The sequence below is a fragment of the Lethenteron reissneri genome, chromosome 35, assembly GCF_015708825.2.
Source record: "Lethenteron reissneri isolate LAM-NWPU_2019-01 chromosome 35, ASM1570882v1, whole genome shotgun sequence".
Taxonomy (NCBI): Eukaryota; Metazoa; Chordata; class Hyperoartia; order Petromyzontiformes; family Petromyzontidae; genus Lethenteron; species Lethenteron reissneri.
Window position 1 is genome coordinate 4,926,985 of NC_083813.1, and position 15,767 is coordinate 4,942,751.

Below are 15,767 nucleotides of genomic sequence, written 5' to 3' on the forward strand. Positions count from 1 at the left end.
GTTGGCTGTGTCGGGTGGTGGCGGGTTTTAACGACACATATATTTACACGATCTAACCCAAAAAACTCTGTTATGGATGATATTGGTCGTGAAAGCCTATGTGTTAAACATATATTTATTTGTTTAAGCTCAACCCAATTTACTAGACACTTCATAATCGGAAAGCACGATATGAGCTCTGATCAATCCTGTGAGTAGTGGCTTATCTCATGGATTATGGGATTTATTTTTGTGCGCAAACCCATTGCACTGCCAGTTTCCACATCACGTATGTAAAATAAACGTTAACTTAAGAGAGCCATCAAAATAATTTTACCCTGGCTGCAAACATTAACATTGTATTTTTGTTTATGTATGTTTGCACTGTTTTGTGGCAAGGTTTTATACAAAGTGTTTGACACTTTTGTGGAAGTTGGTGCCGAAAATATACAGACTGTGGATTACATGAAAGGATTTGGTAAGTCAAGTTATACTTTCCCTTGTGTCATTGCAATGCATTTTAAATATGTTTTTGCCTACAAAGTACAACTTAAATACTAATGTATTCATGAGGCATTATTTTTCTAACTCTCATTAACATTCAGAATCAGACTATTTATTTATCCCGAATAAATTCGATGAACTAGGAAGCTTTTTTTGTTCACAGATGTCCAGTGTGAGTGGGTCAAGGCCGTAATTATAATATATATTCACATATGCTCAATATGTCCCCCCCCCCCCCCAATATATTGTGAAAAATATATTTCTGTTGATATGATTGTGGTTATGGTTGTACTTTATTAATCCCTAATCTTTGCCATTACATACAATGAAACAAGAAAAGGTAAAAAAATTAAAACAGGGCAATGTAATACAACACACTATTAGACATTATTGTAAAAAATAGATGAAAAGTCCATCCCATGTGTTAGTCAATTTTTGTATATTTTAGGCAGGAAATTCGTTATCAAATTGAGATTTTTTTTTTCTGGAGGCGGACCCCCTGAACTTCTGGAAGAGTTGGTCCCCCCCCAATGTTGACTCCATGGCTACGGCCTTGGAGTTGGGTGAGAAAGTTGCAACAACAAACAATACAAAAAAACATGGGAGTGCAAAATATTGGAAAGGTAATTAAATCACTCAAATAATAAATAAAGTGTATAAGTACAAATTGCAAACGTATATAAATTTCTGCCAATTTTTCAACAATAAATGCAAGCTTGGGCAAGATAGAAAACCAACAACAACAATAGTCCCAGGCCAGAGCAAGACAACACACAGTCTCTCAATGAAATTGCACATTTTCAGTTATGACCTGGGGCTACCAAGGCTCTACTGTACTTCAATTTAGTTTATTAGTCATCGCATGTGGGGTAGTGAAGCAGATAAAAATAAATTTACGTAAAAAATTGTATTGACAATCTTTGCCAATCCACTGCTAAATTAAACCATCTACATATTCTGATGGTCCATGTTTTTTTTTACGATACTTCACCATGTCGGTCAATATGGGTTAGTGAAGGGGGGGGGGAGTAGGTATTGCCAAGGACAATTTCAGATGTCGCTTTCTGCTGATGTCCATCATGGCCCGGGGGGAGGACAATATACTAAACACAAAAATCAGTTCTAAAAGAAATGAGTTTTCATTTTAAACTTAAAGGTGCATTGCGCCAGTGGCTTTCTAATATCGGAATCGAGAGCGTTCCAGACGGCTGCATGAAGCGCGCGACGCAGCGACCATCTCTGTTCGCCGGCTAGCCGTAGGAGTTGAGATGCCGTAACCCTGGGTCGCCAGGAGAAGGCAGTGCAGCAAGTTTTGCGTACGCTTCGGTTTACTCCCACTTGCATGAAACACTCATCATTCAATGGCTGAAACATTAAAATAAAAACGCAACGCAGGACCCCCCCCCCACCACCCCGAAAAAGTCTTGGAATAAAAAACAGAAGTTAAACAAGTAGGCCCATGTCAAAAGGGGCTCTCTCGAGGTCTCCTGTCATGGAAGTGCTTCTGATAAGCAGTGGTTTGTGCAAACAATAACACGGCTGCACCTTGACCTCGCTTTAATACACATTTATGGTGGTTTATATAAAAAAAAAAGAAGATGTGAAAGTCACGCTGCAGGTCAGATAAGATTCGGTCATATAAAACTCCCCATCGAAACGTAACTAAATATTGATGACAACATTTCTATTTGTCACAAATCAATTTACTTGCTTTCATTTGATTACATTACAAATGGTAATGCAATAAAGTGCCCTACTATATTGGACGTCTCCCAGAAGATCGTTTTTTTTTTTACTTTGGGGGGGGGGGGGGGTGTGGGGAGTTGGTGGAATGTGGGGGGCACAGTTGCAGGGCATTATTATTGTAAGCAGCACACTTGCCCGTATAATTGGGAAGTTGATCAGCACTGGGGACTCCCTGCGCCGAGGTCAATCCCAACACGGACGCTGTCTCCCCGACAGACCTGGTCTTCACCTGAGGACGGCTGCTTGCGTTGTGGCCGAAACGTCGTGAGAATTATTTTATTATGTTTTATTTTTATTATTTTATTACTTCCCTTCTACGTGACTTTACCGAAAGAACCAAGAAGATGAATCCCTGCAAGTCACGAAAGCTTTAAATCGAAATTTAACCGATGTAGAGTTCTATCTCTACGCCTGTCGAAAGCGAATTCCTCACCAGGTGCGACGCACGCGCTGGCGACTGGACACTCCATGCGCCTGCACAAGCGAAACTCCCGGCGGCTAATTATGAGTCCCCTGCAGCTTGCTACGAATATGTAGTAAGTAGAGGAGGAGACGATGTCGAAGTTGGGACACACTGTTTATTAACTCCGGGACAGATACAATAGTTGAAGGGGTATCGGCCCCTTCACCCGTACTATGGGAAACCCACCCTAGTACTAAGCCCTCTGTCCTGTCCCCCAGTCCTCCTCTACTGGGCAACGGGAGGCTGACTGATCTGGCCCTGGCAAGCACAGATCTCGGCACCAGCTAACCAGCCTTGCCCTGATAAGGGCAGCGGTCTGGAAGCTCTTGGGCCGCGCCACTGGCTTACCCGGCTCGGCCCTTATAAGGACGGCGAGACCGGGGAGTCCCAGGGCCTAATCTCCGAGTCTTGGATCTTCACTGGTCAGCTTCGTGTCGAACTCCCCTCGAGCTCTTTGGGTTCCACCTTTTATAGGGATCGCCTCCGAGGGCTGGGGGCGTGGGCAATAACTGATGCGGACGTCGGTGTGACCCCCCGTGTATGTGAGTGCCGACAGCCCTGTGTTTGTTGTCCGCCGTTTCTCCCGTAATAACCCCTACATCACCCCCCCCTGTACAGCTCGCAGCCGTCCCGGCTGCAACAATCCCTCAACCCCCAAGAATAAAGATTAACACCGTCAATACACGTGTGCCTCGTAACAGTAACAATAACAAGAACAAGCGTAACATCAACCGATGGTTCCCTATAAAAAAAAAGCCCCACCCGGAACCGCAACACATATACAGAACGGTATAACAGCACATGCAATCAGCATATCGCGATCACACGCGTACATTGAAGCACAATAGCAAGCAAATCTGCAGGCGACCAACACACCATCAATCCCGTCGTAACTTTTCAACCACAACACAGTTATTCCCTCTCATGCAACGACCGCATCGCACACAGCACCTCGCAGCACAATACAGCCCAAAAAAAAAATTTTTTTTTCATTTTTTTTCAATTAAGCCCATCGCGCACGGTGACCCACGAGATGGTACAGCACAGGATACCCGACGCTCCCACGTTAATAATTAACTTTACCATCAAGATAACAACTCCACGCAGCAGCGCACACACTCCCTTTGAAACTCAGCAACCACAGCAGACTCTCCGTCCATTCCCAACACACGCCCACACTTACATGGACAGCAAGCAACAAGCAGATAGCGTGGTCATCGTTATTACACACACATACAACCATTAAAAAAAACATATATACAATGAGCGGGTTCCGCAGCAACGGAACACGCGCGGAAAGCTAATCATAACAACCGGCGCGTTTTGGCGCGAGTCCGTGCAGCGGGCCCGTCACAAGGGGCCGGCTTGGTAGAGTTGGTGGCAGGTGTCGCATCAGCAGGTGCCTGGTCGTCCGGTTTCCCGGACGTGCCAGCGCCGCCCCCCACGGGGGAGGCTGGCAGCCAAGAGGGCTTCAGTCCTGGGGCTCCTGAAGACGGGACAGTCATTAGTGGATCAGAGGCTGGCATCGATCCCGCCCCCCCGGAGTCAGAGGACTCCCCACATGTTCGGCCATTTACGTGGGAGGAAGCGTGCGGAGCAAAAAATGGCTTTAACCGTGAAGGGTGCACAAACCACCGACGCTTCCCCCACTTAATGCGCACACATTGAGGCCGCACAACCTGCACAATTTCAACGGGGCCCCTCCATGGTCGCAACAACTTAGCCGAGGTGGCCAATGGCACCTGGGGGCAGTGCAACCATGCTCGGTCGCCCGGGTGCCATTCGTGCGTGTGAGTCCGGCGCGACCGCAATCTCTCGTTTTGTTTCTGGCGAGAGTCAGAGTTTTGCATGGCCGCCTGCCGTGCCTCCGCCAAGCGAAGGATGTTAAATTTAACATGGTCGGCGATTTTCGACTTAGCATGAGGCGCGGCAATCGTCAGCTGAGTCGCGACAGGCGGGTCAACCTCGCGACCATACATCAAAAAAAATGGCGAGAACCCGGTCGCCGCGTGAGGAGCCATCCTGTATGCCGCCAGGACTCCCCCGATCCGTAGATCCCAATCGTTTTGGGACTCAGATACCTGGTGGGATAGCATGGACGTAAGAGTCCTATCAAGCGTTCCACCATCCCATCCGTTTGTGGATGGTAAGGCGAGGTACGAACTTTCTTTGTACCCAGAAGGCCACATACCTCGTGTAAAAGGGTACTAGTGAAATTCTTTCCCTGATCGGTCAACAACCGTTCCGGAGCGCCCTTGTCGAGGACGTAGCCCTGAACAAAAGCCTCCGCAACGGCCGCTGCGGACTGGTTGGCGAGGGGCCAAGCCATAGGCCATCGCGTGAAATATTCCACGCCAACCAGCAGGTACTTATTACCCCTCGGCGTGGAAGGAAACGGTCCCAAAATATCAAGGGCGACCAGCTCGTTAACCCGGGTGACCGAAATGGACTGGAGCGGTGGACTGGCTCCCTTCGCCGGCGGCTTCCGTTGTGCACACTGGGTACAGGACCGCAGCAGATCGTCCACGTCTCTTGCCATGCCCGGCCAAAAGTAGTTAAGCTGGAGCATGGCAAGTGTTTTGAGGGTACCCAGGTGCAGGAGCCGTTCATGAGCAGCCCATACAGCCCTACCCCTCAACGTGGAAGGCACCACCAGCCTGTGACGGTGGATCGTCCCGTCCCAATGCATGAGTAAGCCCTGGCACCACCCCCATGAGTCAACGCCCGACTTCCCTTGACCTGATCCTTCCGCGCGACGTCGTAGCGCCAGGAGGGTCGCATCTTCCATTTGGAGGCGACCCCACTCAGCACTCGACAAGCCAAGTAGGGAATCACTCCCACCCTCCGAAATAGGACCAGCGTCCGAAGGAGTATCAACTGCGGCCGCAAGAACCCGATCCTGGCCGTCACTTGCCGATTTGCAACGGCCCGAACCCAAGAAACAAGTGCAATCCGGGGCGATCGGCAGGCGTGATAAGGCATCGGCATTGGTGTGGCGAATCCCCTTCCGGTAAGTTGTCTCAAAATCGAAATCCTGCATGATCTCGAGCCATCGGGACAACTGCCCCGATGGCTGGTTAATTCGTAGGGCATACTGCAACGCTGCATGATCTGTACGGACGGTGAAATGCCGGCCGTACAGATATGGCCGGTACTGTTGGATAAAGAACACGATAGCCAACAGTTCGCGGCGGGTGACGCAGTACCGCTGCTCGGCCGGGGACAGTACTCTACTACCATAAGCCACAACGCGCTCCATGCCACCCACAATTTGTGACAGCACGCCTCCAATCCCGGTATTGCTTGCGTCCGTGTCGAGCACGAACGGCATAGAAAAATCGGGGTAGCTTAACGGCGGGGCCCCCACCAGGGCATCCCGAAGAGAGACAAAAGCGGCGTTCTCCACCGGCCCCCAATGAAATTTGACCCCTTTTGACGTCAAGGCATGTAGTGGCTTAGCGATGGAAGCAAAGTCCGCAACAAACCGGCGGTAATATGAAGCAAAGCCGATGAAGCTTCTAACCTCCCCCACCGAGGTGGGAATAGGCCAGGAGCTGACACAACGCGTTTTGGCGGGATCGGTTGAGATACCTGACCGGCCGACGATGTGACCTAAATATTTAACAGATTCGCGCAGCAAATGGCACTTTTGTGGCTTGAATTTCAAATTAGCAGCGCGCATCTTCAGAAAGACGGCCCGAAGCCTATAAAGGTGTTCCTCGAACGTCTTACTGAATACGATAACGTCATCCAGGTAAATCAAACACACCTCCCATTGCAAGCCAGCGAGGACCAATTCCATCAGGCGCTGGAACGTCGCGGGAGCAGAGTGTAATCCCATGGGTAAGCGATTGAATTGGAAGAGGCCGTGCGGCGTTCGGAAAGCTGTTTTGGGCCTAGATTCGTCGTCCAAGGGAAGTTGCCAAAATCCTGAGAGCAAATCCAAAGTGGAAAAGAATCGCGATCCCGCGAGGGCATCCAGTGATTCGTCCATTCGAGGAAGCGGATAAGCATCGGCCACCGAGATCTTATTTAATCGCCGGAAATCAACGCAGAACCTTAGGGACCCGTCGTGCTTTTTAACCAACACTATGGGTGCACCCCAAGGGCTGGTCGAGGGAGAAATGATGTCCGATTTCAACATGTCATCTACAGCCGATTTGACATGATCCTTTTCGGCGGGACTTAACCGAAAAGGATTTTGGCGGATAGGAGCGTTGTCACCGGTGTCAATATGGTGGCGTAGCAATTTGGTACATCCGATATCGTATTTGTGTTTACTGAAGACGTCGGAAAATTCTCGCAATAAGGCGCGTAATCTAGCACGTTGTGCGTCGGACAGGTCAGGTGACTCAGCACACAACGCATCCAGCCAACCCTCGTCAGCGTCTGAGGCTAATCGCGTTTGAGAATCGGTGGCCACCTGGCCAATGATCGGCGTTTCCGCAGGTACCGGAACCGCATGTGCGAACACGGTACCTTGCGAAACCACTGCCGTCCGTGTCCCGACATTGAGAACCGCGATAAACGGGTCCCCATCCCCTTTAACAATAGTCTGGGCCGTCACCAGATCTGGCCCACTCACCCCGGCTCTAGATGGTCCCAAAATAACGCCCCGGTCAGAGACCCCTTTATCGAACTGTCGACGCAAGCGCAGGGGTACCAACATCTGTGCCCCCGGGGGTACACGCACCGTCCGAGCAACAAGCGCCTGTACCGTAGCACAGGCAACACGCAAGGCAGGGGTGGCAGGTAGGAACGTCATACGTCGGCCCGATGGAAGCTCGATGCATTGCTGGTCAATCAAAATTTTGATGGGCAATTTGGCCAAAAAGTCCGTCCCCAACAGGCACGGAATAGCCAGCGAGGAGGAGACGAACACCGGGCCAGATAGTTTAATGTCCCCTATCGAAATTTGCGCTCGAATTTGACCGATAATACCCAACGAGCCCCCATTCGCAGCGTAAAACGGTATATCGACAGGGAGCAACGGGCGACTCTGAACGGGCAGGATATTATAAATCAAATCCGAAATGATAGTTGCCGAAGCTCCCGTATCGACCAATAGCCGTACCTCCACCCCGTCAATATGCCCCGCAACAACGGACGACCCCGCCGATGCAGCCACAACTCGGTGAGCCAACTCGGACCATTGGCCCGGTTGGAGCGCCCTCCCCGACATGCCGCGACCCGACGCACCAGCACCCAAACCCCGAGAATCGTGTGTCGGACCTTGTGATAGGAAAGTGGGTGTGTGTGCAGGCCGAACATGTGGGGTGCCATGACTTGCCCGAGGATGTTGCGAAGGCTTGTGAAGAGGGCCGTCCGCAGCTCCAAGTCTCGCACCGCGCTGTCGAGGAGCCCGGCATCCGGACGCCACGTGGCCCCGGAGGCCACAATTATAGCAGACGACGAGCGTTCCAGAGGACTTGGGCTGGTCTCGGTGGCTTGGAACGTCCCGAGCCGGTCGCTCGGCAGATCGCCATCCTGCAGAACGATCCGCAGCGAAGGCTCCCTCCATTCCGGAAGAGGTCGCCGCCACGGTGTGTCGTGCAGCTGCTTTGTTCGCCTTCCTCCGCTGGGAGATGAGATTGGCGTGAATGTGCCTTGCAGCCCGCAGTGATGACATATCCGCATCGTCCTGCGCTAAGATGGTGAAGTCCAAATCGTCAGCCAGCAGCAAAATTTTCTCGGCCACCATCGCATCGATCCCCTCTTCATCCATAAGCGGGAAAGCGTCCTTCGCCAATGACAGCAGGGCCGTGCGATAAGCGAGTGGCGATTCCTTGTCACCCTTCTGCCGTTCATAGAAGAGCTGGCGACAATCGGAGGGCGGCCCATAAACGGTGGCCAGCAGTTGCAGCGCCGACTGAATGGTGGAGCGAGCCGACTTGGGTGCAGCAGTGAGGGTGCCCAAGGCGTCGCCGTCCAGTAACGCCGGGAGAGCACACAGCGCCTCGTTGTCCGACCAGCCTGCCATCTTTTGGTGGGCCAAGAACCGGCGCTGGAACCCCCCCCAATCGCCGTCGCTTGCAACAAATACCTGCAGGGCCGGCAGGCGTTGCTGGAATGTCGGCTCCGTCTCCGATCCTCTTGCAGCATCCGTAGCGCGTCCCCGTACTGTATGAGTAATGGCGGACTCTAATGGGTGTCGCGCCGTCAGTGACGTGTTGGTCGGGGCTTGGTCGGTGCTGGCGTCCGCTGGTGGTGACGTTGCAACCCCTGATAGGCCGCCACCGCGACCCGCCTCCGCCGATGACGTGGCGGCTGCTGGCTGGGCACCGTCCCCCGCGTGACGAGCTGGGACTCCTCCCTCCGCCCCTACTGTCTTCGTGGCGGGAATTTCGAGTCGCCCCGCTGTTGTAAAGGCGGGAGTTTCTGGCGGGCGTTGTCCATCTTCCCGCCGCGTCGCTCCTCCCGGCCCCAGGCGAGTTATTTGTTCCAGCATAGCGGCCGCTGCATACAAGAGCTCCGCCAGCCGCGAGTGAGCCAACGCCAACTCGTCAGTCGACGTCCCGGCCCTCTCCGACGACCCCGCCGATGTCGGAGCCGGCAGCTGTTGTGCAGGTACGTCGGCGGCGATGTCTTGCACTGCCCCTCCCTCGTCGTCATCCTCTCCTGGGTCTTGGGCACGAGTCTTCCGTCTCGTATCCATGCTTGGACCACTTCCAACACCAGATGTAGTAAGTAGAGGAGGAGACGATGTCGAAGTTGGGACACACTGTTTATTAACTCCGGGACAGATACAATAGTTGAAGGGGTATCGGCCCCTTCACCCGTACTATGGGAAACCCACCCTAGTACTAAGCCCTCTGTCCTGTCCCCCAGTCCTCCTCTACTGGGCTACGGGAGGCTGACTGATCTGGCCCTGGCAAGCACAGATCTCGGCACCAGCTAACCAGCCTTGCCCTGATAAGGGCAGCGGTCTGGAAGCTCTTGGGCCGCGCCACTGGCTTACCCGGCTCGGCCCTTATAAGGACGGCGAGACCGGGGAGTCCCAGGGCCTAATCTCCGAGTCTTGGATCTTCACTGGTCAGCTTCGTGTCGAACTCCCCTCGAGCTCTTTGGTTTCCACCTTTTATAGGGATCGCCTTCGAGGGCTGGGGGCGTGGTCAATAACTGATGCGGACGTCGGTGTGACCCCCCGTGTATGTGAGTGCCGACAGCCCTGTGTTTGTTGTCCGCCGTTTCTCCCGTAATAACCCCTACAAATACACACACCGGGGCGGCTGGGGGTGGTGGTTGAGCGCGCCGGATTCCTGCCCACGGCGATAAACTTCGAGTGGCGAGCCGTATCCGAAGCTGTCCTGGGAGCCTCCGCTCAATCAACCCCGCAAGTAGGGAAGTAATCTGTGAATCAGAAGGAGTCCCGAGTGGAGAAGCACGGTCAAACGCTTGGTAGGGAGGCCGTCATCCTGCAGTGGATTGGCAGGGCTGCGGGCGTTATTGATCCATATTCAGTTTATGGGTTAGGCCAAGTAATAATGTTTAAACGAATATTGTTATCACGGGCTTTATCAATCAATCAATCAGCATAACACTACCCCATGCCCTAACCCACACACAAATATGGCTCGCTGTGTTGGCTTACGAAACCCTACGTTTAAAGTTCACGCATTTTTTTGCATTATTTTATCAAAAACCAGGGTGCACTGAACAGTTGAAGGCGGTAATTATCGAGTACACTGATTCATCAGTCCTGGCACCTTTATTGCAGTGTCTGCCTCGGAGTTATGGCACCATCAGGCTTGTACACTATTAAGGCAATTTCTCATTGACTCCTTCATTCATTCTCCATTCAGGTTAATTTTAAAGCTGCAATATCTGCAGAAGAGAGATTCTTTGGCCAATGACGGTGGAATTTTACAATTTCTGGAAACAACGAATGGCTTTTAACACACATATACCATATGTTAAACTGGGCCACGTGTATGTGCGTGGGTCTCTGTGTGTGCCTTGACCAGTCACGTGGCTCCCACTATGAGGTTGTGCCCTATCAATTTGAAGAACGACTTCGCAGTCGTGGCGTTTTGGGGGTACCGTGCACGGTAGCTGGTATTGCTGGCTGGTAGTAAATCACCGTTTCGAAACGGCGTTGCTGATTCATACAGGCCGTCGTGCAGTGCGCAGGCGGAGAAAGTAACCATCAGAAACTGCCGTGTTAATTTATCACGAGTCGGCTCAGTGCCCCGGCATGGTTGGCACAAGCCCTGGTGCAAGGAATTAATTGGGGCCCCCTGCTCCCCCTCCACGCCCCCCTCCCTCCTAGCCCCGTGTGTCCTGGCGCAGTTGCACCGCCTGCACACTCGCTAGCTACGCCGCTGAGTGCGCTGACCTACAAAAGGGCAGTCATGCAACTTCTCGCAGGGTCTTCCACGAGCGGGAGCTCTGGAGAATCCCTCTAAAGGGTACTTGGCCTACTCTTCCACACTGGCCAAGCGTCCTGAAATAGGTGGCAAGAGCTATACCCACACTTTACCCTTCCACGTGTGACCTGCCGTGGTAGGGTAAAGGGTGGGGGGGGGTTAAGAAAAGGGCCCCATTGTTTCAACTGCCGCACCTGGAGATCGAACTTGCAACCGCTGGATCTCAAGTCCGTTCCAACTGCCCGTTGCAGCCACGGCAGCATCTTGTCGCTGATGCGTAGTCATTATACGTTTGATTTGTGATGACGTGGTTTTTGCGGCCGTGAAATTGTGCGGGTTTGTGTGCCCGTGGTGATGTGGTTGATTAAGAACAGGAGCGTGGTGGTGGAGCAGTAGCGTAGTGGTTCATCGGAGGCTAAACGGATGCGCGGGGGAAGGACGACAAACTAAATGCAAAAAGTTCACAGCTCCCGTGGCTCCCTACTATCACAAGGAAGATGGTTCCAGACGGCCGCAGAAGCGCATTTGTTCGACGGCGAGCCAAAAGCCACTGCGAGGATGAACAGGTGCCTTAATAGGTGCTCGCTAACGACGCTTGCCCCAGACGAGCCCTGCGTGTGCTGCACGGGCAGTGTGTGTGGTGGTGGTGAGGGCGATCTTTGTCTCCGTGTGGCGGTGGCGCAGCCTCGTTCCTCGTGGTGAGCCTGGGCGGCACGGCGGTCGGAGTCGTGTTCGCCTTCATGCTGTCGCTCGTCACGCGCTGCACCAAGCACGTGCACGCCATCGAGCCGGGCTTCGTCTTCCTCTTCGCCTACCTCGCCTACCTCTCCGCCGAGATGCTCTCGCTCTCCGCCATCCTCGCGTAAGCAGCACAGCAGCAGCATCACAGCAGCAGCAGCATCACATCAGCAGCATCACAGCAGCAGCAGCAGCAGCATCACAGCAGCACTATCACAGCAGCAGTAGCATCACAGCAGCAGCAGCATCACAGCAGCAGCATCACAGCAGCAGCATCACAGCAGCACTATCACAGCAGCAGTAGCAACACAGCAGCAGCAGCATCACAGCAGCAGCAGCAGCATCACAGCAGCAGTAGCATCACAGCAGCAGTAGCATCACAGCAGCAGTAGCATCACAGCAGCAGCAGCATCACAGCAGTAGCATCACAGCAGCAGTAGCATCACAGCAGCATCATAGCAGCAGCAGCAGCAGCAACACAGCAGCAGCAGCATCACAGCAGCAGTAGCATCACAGCAGCAGTAGCATCACAGCAGCATCATAGCAGCAGCAGCAGCAGCATCACAGCAGCAGCAGCATCACAGCAGCAGCAGCATCACAGCAGCAGTAGCAACACAGCAGCAGCATCACAGCAGCAGCAGCATCACAGCAGCAGTAGCAACACAGCAGCAGCATCACAGCAGCAGCAGCATCACAGCAGCAGTAGCAACACAGCAGCAGTAGCAACACAGCAGCAGTAGCAACACAGCAGCTGCATCACAGCAACAGCAGCATCACAGCAGCAGCAGCATCACAGCAGCAGCAGCAACACAGCAGCAGTAGCAACACAGCAGCAGTAGCATCACAGCAGCAGTAGCATCACAGCAGCAGCAGCAACACAGCAGCAGTAGCAACACAGCAGCAGTAGCAGCATCACAGCAGCCGTAGCATTACAGCAGCAGTAGCATCACAGCAGCAGTAGCAGCATCACAGCAGCAGCAGCAGCATCACAGCAGCAGTAGCATCACAGCAGCAGCAGCATCACAGCAGTAACATCACAGCAGCAGTAGCATCACAGCAGCAGTAGCATCACAGCAGCAGTAGCATCACAGCAGCAGTAGCATCACAGCAGCAGTAGCATCACAGCAGCAGTAGCATCACAGCAGCAGTAACATCACAGCAGCAGTAGCATCACAGCAGCAGTAGCATCACAGCAGCAGTAGCATCACAGCAGTAGCATCACAGCAGCAGCATCACAGCAGCAGTAGCATCACAGCAGCAGCATCACAGCAGCAGCAGCATCACAGCAGCAGCAGCATCACAGCAGCAGCAGCATCACAGCAGCAGTAGCATCACAGCAGCAGTAGCATCACAGCAGCAGTAGCATCACAGCAGCAGTAGCATCACAGCAGCAGCAGCATCACAGCAGCAGTAGCATCACAGCAGCAGTAGCATCACAGCAGCAGCAACACAGCAGCAGTAGCAACACAGCAGCAGCAGCAACACAGCAGCAGCAGCAACACAGCAGCAATAGCATCACAGCAGCAGCAGCAACACAGCAGCAGCAGCAACACAGCAGCAATAGCATCACAGCAGCAGCAGCAACACAGCAGCAATAGCATCACAGCAGCAGTAGCAACACAGCAGCAGTAGCAACACAGCAGCAGCAGCAACACAGCAGCAATAGCATCACAGCAGCAGTAGCAACACAGCAGCAGCAGCAACACAGCAGCAGTAGCAACACAGCAGCAATAGCAACACAGCAGCAGTAGCAACACAGCAGCAGCAGCAACACAGCAGCAATAGCATCCCAGCAGCAGCAGCAACACAGCAGCAATAGCATCACAGCAGCAGCAGCAACACAGCAGCAATAGCATCACAGCAGCAGTAGCAACACAGCAGCAATAGCATCACAGCAGCAGTAGCATCACAGCAGCAGTAGCAACACAGCAGCAATAGCATCACAGCAGCAGTAGCAACACAGCAGCAATAGCATCACAGCAGCAGTAGCATCACAGCAGCAATAGCATCACAGCAGCAGTAGCAACACAGCAGCAGTAGCATCACAGCAGCAATAGCATCACAGCAGCAGTAGCAACACAGCAGCAGCAGCAACACAGCAGCAATAGCATCACAGCAGCAGTAGCAACACAGCAGCAGCAGCAACACAGCAGCAATAGCATCACAGCAGCAGTAGCAACACAGCAGCAGTAGCAACACAGCAGCAATAGCATCACAGCAGCAATAGCATCACAGCAGCAGTAGCATCACAGCAGCAGTAGCATCACAGCAGCAGTAGCATCACAGCAGCAGTAGCATCACAGCAGCAGTAGCATCACAGCAGCAGCAGCATCACAGCAGCAGTAGCATCACAGCAGCAGTAGCATCACAGCAGCAGCAGCATCACAGCAGCAGTAGCATCACAGCAGCAGCAGCATCACAGCAGCAGCAGCATCACAGCAGCAGCAGCAACACAGCAGCAGCAGCATCACAGCAGCAATAGCATCACAGCAGCAGTAGCATCACAGCAGCAGTAGCATCACAGCAGCAATAGCATCACAGCAGCAGCAGCATCACAGCAGCAATAGCATCACAGCAGCAGTAGCATCACAGCAGCAGCAGCAACACAGCAGCAGTAGCAACACAGCAGCAGTAGCAACACAGCAGCAATAGCAACACAGCAGCAGCAGCATCACAGCAGCAGTAGCAACACAGCAGCAGTAGCATCACAGCAGCAATAGCAACACAGCAGCAGCAGCAACACAGCAGCAATAGCAACACAGCAGCAATAGCAACACAGCAGCAGCAGCATCACAGCAGCAGTAGCAACACAGCAGCAATAGCAACACAGCAGCAGCAGCATCACAGCAGCAATAGCAACACAGCAGCAATAGCAACACAGCAGCAGCAGCATCACAGCAGCAGTAGCAACACAGCAGCAGTAGCATCACAGCAGCAGCAGCAACACAGCAGCAGTAGCAACACAGCAGCAGTAGCAACACAGCAGCAATAGCAACACAGCAGCAGCAGCATCACAGCAGCAGTAGCAACACAGCAGCAGCAGCAACACAGCAGCAGTAGCAACACAGCAGCAGCAGCAGTAGCATCACAGCAGCAGTAGCAACACAGCAGCAGTAGCATCACAGCAGCAGTAGCATCACAGCAGCAGTAGCAACACAGCAGCAGCAGCAGTAGCATCACAGCAGCAGTAGCAACACAGCAGCAGTAGCATCACAGCAGCAGTAGCATCACAGCAGCAGTAGCAACACAGCAGCAGCAGCAGTAGCATCACAGCAGCAGTAGCATCACAGCAGCAGTAGCATCACAGCAGCAGTAGCAACACAGCAGCAGCAGCAGTAGCATCACAGCAGCAGTAGCAACACAGCAGCAGTAGCATCACAGCAGCAGTAGCATCACAGCAGCAGTAGCAACACAGCAGCAGTAGCATCACAGCAGCAGTAGCATCACAGCAGCAGTAGCAACACAGCAGCAGTAGCAACACAGCAGCAGTAGCATCACAGCAGCAGTAGCAACACAGCAGCAGTAGCATCACAGCAGCAGTAGCATCACAGCAGCAGTAGCAACACAGCAGCAGTAGCAACACAGCAGCAGTAGCATCACAGCAGCAGTAGCAACACAGCAGCAGTAGCATCACAGCAGCAGTAGCAACACAGCAGCAGTAGCAACACAGCAGCAGTAGCATCACAGCAGCAGTAGCAACACAGCAGCAGTAGCAACACAGCAGCAGCAGCAGTAGCAACACAGCAGCAGTAGCATCACAGCAGCAATAGCATCACAGCAGCAGTAGCATCACAGCAGCAGTAGCATCACAGCAGCAGTAGCAACACAGCAGCAGCAGCAGTAGCAACACAGCAGCAGTAGCAACACAGCAGCAATAGCAACACAGCAGCAGTAGCATCACAGCAGCAGTAGCATCACAGCAGCAGTAGCAACACAGCAGCAGTAGCAGTAGCATCACAGCAGCAGTAGCA

General features: G+C 52.9%; 1 protein-coding gene across 1 annotated transcript in view; it reads left to right on the plus strand.

Moving 5' to 3' along the window:
- Positions 1 to 15,767, plus strand: part of LOC133350838 (sodium/hydrogen exchanger 3-like) — a 142,196-nt gene that overhangs the window by 55,283 nt on the left and 71,146 nt on the right. The window contains 2 exon segments of the mRNA XM_061565611.1: positions 379 to 457; positions 11,743 to 11,920. Of these exon segments, the coding sequence (XP_061421595.1) occupies positions 379 to 457; positions 11,743 to 11,920 (257 nt within the window).